Source organism: Equus asinus, chromosome 25, assembly GCF_041296235.1.
Source record: "Equus asinus isolate D_3611 breed Donkey chromosome 25, EquAss-T2T_v2, whole genome shotgun sequence".
Lineage (NCBI taxonomy): Eukaryota > Metazoa > Chordata > Mammalia > Perissodactyla > Equidae > Equus > Equus asinus.
This window is the reverse complement of record NC_091814.1, coordinates 12,770,318-12,782,742: the sequence shown is the minus strand read 5'-3', so window position 1 is coordinate 12,782,742 and position 12,425 is coordinate 12,770,318. Positions and strand designations below refer to the sequence as shown.

Below are 12,425 nucleotides of genomic sequence, written 5' to 3'. Positions count from 1 at the left end.
AGTATAGTTTCTGGAAGCTAAGTGATAAAAGTGTTTCAAAGCCAAGGGACTGATCAACTGTGTCAAATACTACTGATATGTCAAGAAAATGAGCGCTAAAAGTTGACTCTAGACTTAGCTATGAGGAAGTCCCAGGGACCACAACAAGAGCAATTTTGAGGAGGGGATGGAAGCCTGAATGGAGTAGCTTAAGTGCAGAGGTGAGGTTTAATATGTGGGTTTAAGAGAACATGTAAGAAGAGGAATTAGAGACAGTGAGTATAAATAATTCTTGAAGAATTTTGCTATAAAAGAGAACAGAAATGGTACAGAACTTGGAAAGAGATAGGAGGTTTATAGAGGGTCTTTAACAATGGGAGAGAAAGCAGCATGTTTTGGGGCTGGCCCCATGGCATAATGGTTAAGTTCGATGTGCTCTGCTTCAGCAGCCTGGGTTTGTGGGTTTGGACCCTGGGCGTGGACCTACACCACTCGTTAGCCATGATGTGGTGGCGACTCACATACAAAATAGAGGAAGATTGGGACAGATGTTAGCTCAGGGCTAACTTGCCTCAAGCACAAAAAGAGGAGGATTGGCAACGGATGTTAACTCGGGGCTAATCTTCCTCAGAAAAAAAAAAAACCCAACAAAACAAAAAAGATCTCCAGCATCTTTCTATGCTTCTATGAATGATCCAATAGAGTGGAAAAACCAGTTTAGGAGAGGAGTGAGTTTGGAGTGATATCCTGGAGTAGGTGAGGGGATGGGATCTGGCACCCGAGAGGAAGGACTGGGCTTGGCTAGGAGCATTGATCCACCATGACGCAATGGAAGGCAGAGGGTAGCACGGCAGTGAGAGCTGTGGAAGTTCTCTTCTAATGGCTTCTCTTAGCAGTTAATGCATATCTTGAGTAATATCTTCTTGATCTGTATAAAGAATCCTTAGTATAAAGTAGATGTTGAATTGTTTGCTGAATGAATACATGAATCAGATTCATACTGTTTCAAGAAGTTAAGACGCCAGCTTAAATGTTACCTATTGTGCTAAATTTTTCCTAAATATCCAACAGCAATTTTATTAGAAGCAAGGCAAAAGGTTGGCATTCGACATCTCTGTCTGAAAATACTAGGAATCTCATCACAGAGGTCATCCTGCTCTTCACTAGATGTATACTTTACCCATGAAGAACCTCTCAGTATTTCTCAAATGTGCTATACCTTTTTTTTCCCTCCTGTCCTTTACCATGCTGTTTCCTCAGTCCTGACTGCCCTTTCTTTCTATGGAAATCCAACTTATTCTGTAAGGTCTAGCTCAAATGCTGTCTCCTCTGTGAAGACTTTCTTGATTAGCCTACCAAAATCAATTATTTCTATTTAGGATCCACTTTATTTAACTTACACACATTAACACTTCTCAAGTTTTTGTATCTAAAAACCCCTAGCAACAGAAGAGAAAGAATTTATTAGTCTTGAGGGTATAATCCAAATTGGTTTACCAGCTTATACCTTTCTTTGAAGTCTGGTATTATGTTTTAAAAATGCATAACAATTTTATGTTATTTTTCATAAAAGAACCTTTTAAATTTTGACATGAACATATTTTAAGGTACTTATCAGTTACATTGTTTAGTTCTACCCCTGAACATCCCCCCACATGAGAAGAAAATAAACACTTCAAAAGATGTGTCATGTTTATTTTGTACCTTTGTGTATCCCTGGGACTAATCATATCCTAATTTGAGAAATACAGATTTGTTTGACTCCCCCAGTGGCCCATAGGATCACTAAAGATGGGGACATCTTTTTTCTTTGTATTTTACCCCTGCCTTAAAGCAGCTACTTAATAAATATCTTCCCTCTTGCTCCCAAACAATAAAATGATATCATTCTATCAATATCCTTGGCTCACGTTTCTTCTTGCTGCTCTTTGATAGAAGTAACAGTAAACAAAACAAAACAAAAACTCAATGACTCAAATGTCTGTGGACAGGTGAATGGAGAAGTAAACTGTGGTGTGCTCACACAATGGAATGTTATACAGCACTGAAAAATGAATGAACAAGGTTACATGGAATAATACAGATGAATCTCAGAAGCAATGTTTAATGAGAAAGGTAAGATACCATTTTGTATAAAGCTCAAAAATAAGCAAAACTAAACAATGTATTATTTAGAAATACATGGATAAGTGATAAAAATACTACTCTCCCCCAACAAAGCAAGGGAACTAACCAGAAAATTTAGGATAGTGCTTACTTGTTGTAGGGAGATAAGGGATGTAATTGGAGCAGAACACACAGATCCACATTATGGGCAATTTTTGAGTCCCTGAGTTAGGGGAAGGATTCAAGGGTGTTCATTATATTACTTTCTAACTTATATGTTACATATATTCTTCTATAAATATCAAATATTATATTAGAATACAGTAAATAAAAAGAAAGCTGAAGAGTTTTCTTTACTCTGGAGTTTCTTAGAATCTTTAACATGCTGTGAATTGTGTCTTTCCAGGAAAAGGATACAGTGTTTCCCAAACTTAGTTGGCTATAGACCCTTTTTTAATGGAATACCTTGCAATATCTCCCCAAACAAATTTTCTATAGAACCGACCTTGGGAAACACTCAATGAAGATATAAAATATTCCCTTGATTATAACCAATTCCATTGAGGTTACTTTATCCTATGACACTATCTTACCAACAATGTAACTGCCTATTAAAAAATGTAGCTACTGCTTCTTAGTTCCCACTTTAGTACTTGACACCTGATTTATGAAAAAACAAAAAGCAAAGCAAAACAAAACAAATAAACAGGAGCCCTTGGCCCTATTTCCTATCTCACTGAGAAGAAAAAGTACAAAAAAGCAATCAACTGGATTCTGCATGTCTCCAGCATTGTGCATATATCATTCATTGGAGGACCATGTGAGCAGAAGGGATTACCCCCATAGTCCACAGGGCAAAAGGTGGATTCCTCAGGGACAGAACTGCCTGTAATATCAGTTACACAGAGGTTGGAAAGGAGGTTATCGTCTGAGAATAAAAAGAGCTATAGATGTACTTTCTCACCACCATTCAAGACTGCATCAGTTTGTCAGAGCAACCACAACTACAGGAGTAGAACGGTGGCCACCAGAAAAAAAATACGAGAAACAAAGCCCCAAATAACCTAACTGTAGAAAGCATGGACACTGAAGACTCTGGGTAAGTCTATTAATTATAGATGTGCTGACCCTGGGGGCCTCAAAGGGGACATTTTAAGTGAGCACAAATGGAAATTGAGCTACTAAAATTTTTTCTCCTCACAGACCACAAAGGTCATCTGGTGATTGGACTACCTTCACAGTAAATTTTATCACTGCCCCAGTATATTCATACCTGAGATAATAATATAATTCTGGGGGCCGGCCCCGTGGCCGAGTGGCTGAGTTCGGGTGCTCCGCTTTGGAGGCCCAGGGTTTCGCTGGTTCAGATCCTGGGCATAGACATGGCACCGCTCATCAGGCCATGCTGAGGTGATGTCCCACATGCCACAACTAGAAGGACCCGCAACTAAAATATACAACTATGTACTGGGGGGAGTTGGGGAAAAAAAGAGAAAAAAAGATGATTGGCAACAGTTGCTGGCTCAGGTACCGGTCTTTAAAAAAAAATATATATATATATATATATATATAAAATTCTGTTCTTGAATTATTTTAAAGTAAGGGTTTTCAAAACAAGTGATTTGGAGGTATGGGTGATAACAGAGGTGGCAGTGATGAATATCTATACTTTTTTTACTTTATTCCCCCAAATCTAATAGTAATAATACAGCAGCAACAACTAACATTTATTGAGTGCTTACCCTGTGTCAGATTCTCCTCTAAGCATTTTATATACTTAATATCACCCAAACATCACAACAATGATATGAAGGAGCTATTATCACCTCCATTTTACAGTTGAGAAAACAGAGGCACAAAAGTTAAATACTTTGCCTAAAGTGATACAAGTAGACACATGGCAAAACTGGGATTTGAAAAAGGTAGTCTGGCACTGGAGCCCATGCTCTTCATTGCTATGCTGCACTGCCTCTTAAAAGATCAAAGGGTACCAAAAGGTGATTTACAAATAGCTTCCATTCGATCCCAGAAGCTCTCATGATAATCCTAGTGAAAGAAGATACGTTCTGAGGGATGCATCATTTAACTGGCGAGGGTAATACAGTCTTGGCAGAGAAAAGACAACTCAGGGCTGTGCTGAGGATAATCAACTAGATACTTTACTACTTGATAAGCCCAGTGGCATCAGGTTGATGACTTTTTAAAATTTGTGGAACATTTTTTTCTGATCATTAAAAGACAGAAATGTAGATAATATAGGAAATGAAGTAAACGAGTCACTTTTGTGTCACTACATAGAGTTATCATTTTTGAGCTCTTCCTTTCATTTTTAAGTTTTTATTGTTTAACTGACAAATCCTGAAACAACTATGCAAATACTGTATTGAGCCTCACATACTACACAAAAAGGCATATCCTATAAATTTGTAAGAGATAACATTTTCCAAAACGCAACATTCTAGCTGCGAGAAACATAAATCCATCCAATCTAGCTTAAGCAAAAGAAAAAAGCGTACTAGACGGGGTGGGCTCTATCACTGAACCAATGTCAGAAGATCAGTGCCTCATCAAGGCCTGAAATCTAGAACCGGAGGATGCTTTGAAACCAGACAGTATCTACCCCTCTGACTTTCTTGTTCCCATTTCTGTCTCTCTCATTTACTGGTCTCTTCTTTTAGCTTCACACAGTTTATCTGCTTCTTTCCTCTTTCTCTACATTGAAGTTGAAGCAAACTGTTTTTTAACCAACCTTCTCCATACAAATTGATGATTTTTAAATTTAAGTTTATTTATTTTTAAAAGGTTTTATTTTTTTCCTTTTTCTCCCCAAAGCCCCCCGGTACATAGTTGTATATTCTTCGTTGTGGGTCCTTCTAGTTGTGGCACGTGGGACGCTGCCTCAGCGTGGTTTGATGAGCAGTGCCACGTCTGTGCCCAGGAATCGAACCAATGAAACACTGGGCTGCCTGCGGTGGAGCGCGCGAACTTAACCACTCGGCCACGGGGCCAGCCCCTAAGTTTATTTTTAAGAATCAGGAGCAGCAAACCTCAGTCTTGGCATGGGCGTGGTCTGAAGGTATAAACTGGTAAAATTTTTCTGCCTGGCAAATTAGTAATTTAACATTTTAGAAGTGTTTATTTTCTCTGATGCAGTAATTTCATCTCAACATTGCTAGCGGCACATAGAATCTAGGATCATACAACTTTGAGCTTGAATTCCAGTTTTGCACTTCCCTTGCTATATGATCTAAGGCAAATTACTTAATTTTTCCATGTTCCAGTTTCTTCACTTGAAAATTGGGATCACAGCAATATTCTCTCTTGAATCACGAAGATTAAATGAGACGATAAATGTAATGGAGTCAGCAGACTGTCTGGCTTGCAGTATATGCTCACTTATTATTATTCCAAGTGAACAGTTGGACAAGTGTGGAAAGATTTATACAAAATGTTTATTATACTGTTTGGTTTTGTTCACCACTGTATATCTAGTCTCAGGATAGTTCCTAGAATAAAGTAGGTACTCAATAAGTATTTGTTCAGTGAACAAAAAACTGAGAATTGGTTAAGTAAATTGTGGTATAGATAACAGAATGCTACTCAGGCATTAAAAATGACAGATATAGGTCCTTTCACTGAAAGTGCACGCACAGTATATTCTCTTACTTAAAAATATACATGTATACATTAATAGAAAAAGGTCTAAAAGGCTATACATCAAAATGCTGACATTTCCTATGCTGGGATGGTGGCAGTGTAAATATTTTATCTTCTTTTTTGCTTAGCTGTATTTAAATTTTGTGATGGAAAGCTATTTTTAATTTAAAAAAAAAATGCTCCAGTGCACTAATAAGTTGGGATCGGGGGACATACCCATATTTGAATCTTGGATTAAATCCGGTTTTTTAAAAAAGCATCTTATTAGAGTTATTCATTTACATGCCTATTTTGCCATTGGACATTGAGATTCTTAAAAGATATAGAACATGTCTTCATCTTTCTAGTACTTAGCACAGAACCTTACACATAATCAGCAGTCAGTCAGTGCTGTCAGTGATAGGTGACACACTCCATCATAGCTCTTGCAAAGTGGTGTCTGCCACTTTGGTCACAGGAGGAAAGCAAACTCCCCCTAAAATCTCTACAAAGATGGTGGTGATTTCAACAGTTTTAAAACTGATCCTGAAATACCCATAAATGAAGAAGAATGTCCTCTAGATTCCTCTTCCTTTGAAATGCAAATTCTGTCACAGGATCCTAATTTTTCTGTAAATAATTCAGAGATCGAACCAACTTGTGGTTACAGGAGAAGGTCCAAGTTTCTAGTGTTACTTGTTTAGGTACAAATCTATAAAGTACCTGTTGATAATATGAATCAGCCCCCTCCCAGCTTCAAATTTACGTACAGAAATTCAAAATGCCAACTGTTTTCTAAGCGCCAAACTGTACTCTACAAAAACCACTAACATCACTGATTGTCAGAATGATTATCAACACTTAGGCATCATCTCAGGTAGTGACGAAACTAACAGCTGCCACTAATTTATCAAGTTCATAGTTTTTATTCTAAGACTAACACTGTCTTAAATCTTATTCTTAATTATCTTTGGATGACAAAAATCTTAAAACAAAACTAAATGATTCCTCACTTTTGTACTATTTTTTCCTGCTTTGGCTTACAATATTTCTTAGTAGGAAGAAAGCTTCACAAATTGTCCATTTGGCAAAAACATATTTTGCCTACCTTATAAATTTATAAGCAAGAGATTTAAAAAAAATCATAGCTGGATAAATATTCCTAATATATTATTTCAACTGAGTGCTTCAGGTCCCCAGACTGGAAACAAGGTCTCTGAGTTCAATTCCAGCTTTGCCACTTATTAGCTCTGTGACTTCGGACAAGGTACTTAACGTCTCTAAACCTCAATCTCCTCATTTGAAAACTGAGGTTATTGACAATAATAAATATATCTACCACATTGGGTCATTATGAGAATTAAACAAAATTGAATGGGTAAAGCAGCCCTATGCAATAGAAATGTAAAGCAAGTTACAAATGTGAGCTGCCACGTAATTTTAAATGTTCTGGCAACCATGTTAAAAAGGGAAAAAGAAACAGGTAAAATTAATTTTAATAGCATATTTGATTTGACCCATATATCCCAAGTATTATCAACTTTAAAAAATTATTAATGAGATATTTTACACTTTTTTGGGTACTAAGTCTTTGAAATCCAATATGTATTTTAGACTTGTAGCACACCTCAAATTGGACTGGTCACATTTCAGGTGCTCAATAGTTACATGTGGCTACTGGCTACTTTACTGGATATGGATAGCACAGGTATAAAGTATTACAACAGTGTTTAGCACATAGCATGTGCTAAATACATTTTAGTTCTTAGTATCATCATAACCTCCCTCCTAGGAATTGCTACGATCGGTGTTTCTCAAAGCACATGACTCAATACCAGCTAATATCAGGTGGTTCTAAGGCATGGCATTAAATAACACTGAATTACATAGTGAGAAAACTATTCCTTTTTTAATTATCTTTTTATCTTCCTGACTATAGCAAGGAAAAAGTGTTAGTTTTGTACTATAGTGCTTTGTTTTTAAAAATTTTATTGTATTTTTGGTGAGGAAGAGTGGCCCTGAGCTAACATCTGTTGCCAATCTTCCTCTTTTTTCTTTTTCTCCCCAAAGCCCCAGTGCATAGCTGTACATCCTAGTTGAAGGTCATTCTAGTTCTTCTATGTGGGATGCTGCCACAGCATGGCTTGATGAGTGGTGTGTAGGTCCGTGCTCAGGATCTCAACTGATAAACCCCAGGCTGCCGAAGAAGAGCGTGTGAACTCAACCACCCAGCTATGGGGCCAGCCCCTAAAAATTTTATTTTTTTTATTGAGATACAATTCATAGACAATAAAACTTAACCATTTTAAGGGTATCATTTTTTTTCCCCTGAGGAAGATTTGCCCTGAGCTAACATCAGTTGCCAATCTTCCTCCTTTTTTTGTATGTGAGCCACGGCCAGAGCATGGCCACTGACAGATAAGTGGTGTAGGTCGTTGTGCAGGAACCCAACCTGGGCTGCTGAAGCGGAGCATGCCAAACTTAACCACTAGGCCACCTGGGCTGGCTCTTAAGGCTATCATTTGATGATTTTAACAAATGCATATAGTTGTGTAACCATTTCCTCAATCAAGATACAGAACAGTTCCATCATCTGAGCCAGGGCTTCCTAAAAATCAAGAAGCTAACAAAAACCTCAACAATAACAAGACCCCATACCTTTGAATACATAATATCAAATTGTTTTCCAGAAAAGTTATACCAATTTACACTTCTACTAGCAATATTTGAGACTGCCTCACTGCACATTAATCTTAAGGAAATAATCAGAGATGGGACAAGAGTTTATCAACATACAAGACATTTATTGCAGCATTATTATATCAAATAAAAAACTGTAAACAATCTAAATGGCCAATATCAACGGTTAAATAGACACATTCTTAAAATTGACATTATATAGCCATTAAGATTATTTTAGTTTTTAGTAACATGGAAAATGTTCTCGATATAATTAAAAGTGAGAAAAACAAGTGTAAAATTGTATAGACAATGTGATTTTAATTACGTCAAAAACAAAACATAAAACAAACAAAACTCAAAAACCATTAGACAAAGAAAAAAAAGTTTAGGAGGAAGTACACCAAAATATTAACAGTGGTTAGCTGTGCTGTCGTATCATAAACGATTTTTACTTTTATATTTAATTTTTTTATTACAATGAGGATAAGTTACTTAGGGGGAAAACGCCTATTTTTCTTCATCTATCTTGGCCAGTTAGAGAGAAAAGAATTGAAAAATGGGACCATTAACTATTGTGCAGGCTTATAGCTAATGAGGCTTTAACTGAATCCAGTAGTATTACAGAGAACCTACTATATGTAGTCAGTATTTTTGGCATGAAAGGGAATCTGACAGTAAGGGGATTGTTGATCTGGGGTTACCTTCTAGCAGGATACATCTTCCTCCTTGTCAAAAGTCTTAAGAAGTACTGAAGTGACAGCACTTGTGGCTAAAACGCCCTCTTCACCTACAGCTCAGGCGGGGCTCAGGCAACGGGCAGCACCGTTGGCTAATACATTCACCTTAGCTTCCTTTTCTCCTCCACTTCTATCCTGAATTCCAAGAAGACAGAGGGATTTCTTCTATTGTGAGAACAATTCCATTCATCTGGGTCTGGTTCTTGGCCTCTCAGCTCACATACCTAACTCAAGTGTCACTTGCTGCCAGCAGGGACTAGAACTCTTTAATATTGAGTGACTTATGAAGTGATACAAGCCAGCTCAAAATGCGAACCAAGATGCTCATTTATATGCAAAGTAGGATCATGTGCTTCAGAAGCACAACTAGAATAATGGCTCCGTTCATTTTGAACATTTAAGAGAAATAATACTTCTCCTAATTCACATTAGCTTTGATAGCCAGGGTGATCCTGCTAAAATATGTCACATGTCATGGTTCTGCTCAAAACTCTACAATACACGCAAAAAGGTGTACACAAATGTTTATAGCAGCATTATTCATAACAGCCATAGGTAGAAACAACTCAAATGTCCATCACTGACAAACGGATAAACAAAATATGGTATATGCATACAATGAAAATATTATTCAGTTGTAAAAAATAATGAAGTATTGAGATAGGCTACAACATAGATGAACCTTGAAAACATTATACTAAGTAAAGAAAACCACTCACAAAAGACTATATATTTTATATGAAATGTCCAGAACAGGGAAATCTATAGAGACAGAAAGTAGATGAGCAGTTGCTTAGGGCTAAGGGGGAGAGGAATTCTTTCTGAGCTGATGAAAATGTTCTAAAATTGACTGTGGTGATGGTTGCACTATCTGTAAATATACTAAAAACCAGTGAATCGTATACTTTAAAGAGGTGAATTGTATGGTATGTTACAGCTGTTAAAAATAACCCCAAACCCAGGCCAGCCCTGGTGGCCTAGTGGTTAAGTTCAGCATGCTCCACTTCAGCGGCCCAGGTTCAGTTCCTGAGCAGGGACCTACACCACTCATCTGTCAGTGGCCATGCTGTCGTGGTGGCTCACATAGAAAACAAGAGGAAGATTGGCAACAGATGTTAGTTCAGGGCGAATCTTCCTCAGCAAAAAAAAAAAAAAAAAAAAAAAAGAACCTAAATCCTACAATGCTAACTCACAGTGAAAACCAGTCCTCCAGCAGTCTAGGTCCTCCACCGTCAGGCCCCAGATCCCTCTCTACTGCATTTCCCTTTACTTTTCCTCTTGCTCATTCCACCCCAGGCTCTCCAGTCTCCTTGGACACACTGCATGATCTGCCTTAGGACACAGCTCTTGCTGTGCCTGGGATGCTCTTCTCCGTCAGTTTGGCTCACTCCTTCACCTCCTGCAAGTCTCTGCTCAAATCTCTTCTTAATGAGGCCTTTTCTGACACCATACTGAGTAGTGTGACTTACCCCTGCTGCCCCCATGTACTGCTGATTTCCCTTTACCCTGCTCTGCTTTATTCTCCCATAGCATTTATTACCTTCTGATTTTCTTATTTATTAAGTTTGTTATTTATTTCTGTCTTCCTCTGCATTAAAATGTAAGCTTCATGAGGGTTAGGATCTTTGTTTAATTCGTGGAAGTATCCCAATGCTCTGTAAACATTTGCTGAATGAGTGAAAGAACTATTGACTTTATGCTGTTCTCATTTGTACAATAAATATTTATCTATTCTAGAACTCATAACCAGGGAAATATGACTTCTGAGTGTTCCACACAGATGTTGGTGAAAATATCTGTGGTGCTATAGAATAACTCATGTCATCTATAATTCTTAGAAGTTGAAATTTGACTTATTTCCCCCAACTGAGGATATATTAGGCCAGTATGACAGAGACAAACAAACAGGGAAGTAGTAAGAGAGGGAAGTAATTCCATAAGAAGGGCAAACCTGGAGACAGGAGATGACAGCCTGCACACTGCAAACCTGCACGGCTGCCAGAGACATGACGGACTGATTGCTTGGGCACGCCCTTGCGTATGTCCAGGTCTGAATCCACTACCCAGAACCTTTTTCAAGGCAGGTTCTCTGCCTTCAAAAAGCATGAAAGTTATCCCTTTAAAGAGGTCCCTGTGATTGGTTATTATCTTTCATTTCTTTGTATTTCATTATGTACAAAAGAAGAAGAGAAAACAATACAAAATTCATAGTAAACTTCATTTGGCTATGGAGAGAGAAGAAAATATTGACAGCCTCTCTTTACTCAGAAGGCAATTTTATTAAGAATGTTGCTAAGGAGATAATTAGCTTCTGCAAAGTTCCTTGGTGTCTTAGTAGCAAATACACACCTTCTATTTTAAATAGTGTTTAATCTGAACAAAGATTAACTACAACTGCACTTGATCAGAGCAGGCGCTATAGAAACAAATCATATAACTCCAGAAGGCCTGTAGAACTCTGCTTCATTGTCACCAGTGATTGAATCAGTGAAAAATATTGTCACAAAAGAACTGTTTTAAAGAAATAAGGTACTTAAGAAAGAGCAGCTTAAATTATAACTTTGAATGGCAAGTTGAATTTCAGATTCAACTAATGTATATTTCCTTTTAAAATCTAAGGGACATATATCTTCAGGCACCTTCTGGCTTAAGATGAAACTTACTTATAAACAGGCCCAGGTGAGAGATCACCAAAATTTACATTCATTTCTGGAAATATACCAGGGAGGGAAGGAAAGAATTGCTTCCTATTCTTTATTTTTTGGTATTGTCTACAACTAAGATTTTATTTCAATTCACAGTAAAGCCAACTTCACTGTACTTTAGAAATAGAAGGTATCCCAGGATGAAGTTGTTAAAATTGCTATCTAAGAGGTAAGGGTACACATAATTTTCTAGGATGCAGGAGACCAATTTTGACCTACCTACCTATTACATTCAGTATCTTGCTCCAAATCATAAACTAGTAAGTGGTGGTGCTGGAATCTGATTACAGAATAAATCTGTAGTGATCTCAGATTTTATTTAAGAGATCAGCGAAATCAAGTGACCTGTGTCTCAGAGATATCCTGCATTAGGCATTTCCCACTCTGGAAGGATAGTTGCTTCTATATCAGCACATCAAGTGCCAGCTCCAAGATGATTTCTTTCCTATTCATTGGGACAGCCACTAAGCCAAATCCTTGTGGGGCAGCCCATGCCATATTCTACATGATTCCAAGTATAAAAGAGTGTACTTATCAGGGCACATCTAAAAGTATATTCTGTTCCCGATTGCCATATTCT

The 12,425-nt window shown here is 37.6% G+C and overlaps 1 protein-coding gene across 4 annotated transcripts in view; it reads right to left on the bottom strand.

Moving 5' to 3' along the window:
* Nucleotides 1–12,425, bottom strand: part of VPS45 (vacuolar protein sorting 45 homolog) — a 60,937-nt gene that overhangs the window by 5,605 nt on the left and 42,907 nt on the right. Inside the window, exon 15 of one of the 4 annotated variants that reach the window (XM_070497386.1) lies at nucleotides 8,702–9,275. The exons of the other annotated variants lie outside the window; for them this stretch is intronic. Coding sequence (XP_070353487.1) covers nucleotides 9,242–9,275 — 34 coding nt within the window. The 3' untranslated portion in view covers nucleotides 8,702–9,241. Of the gene's footprint in view, nucleotides 1–8,701; nucleotides 9,276–12,425 lie in introns of those variants that run through there. 4 annotated transcript variants of the gene reach the window in all.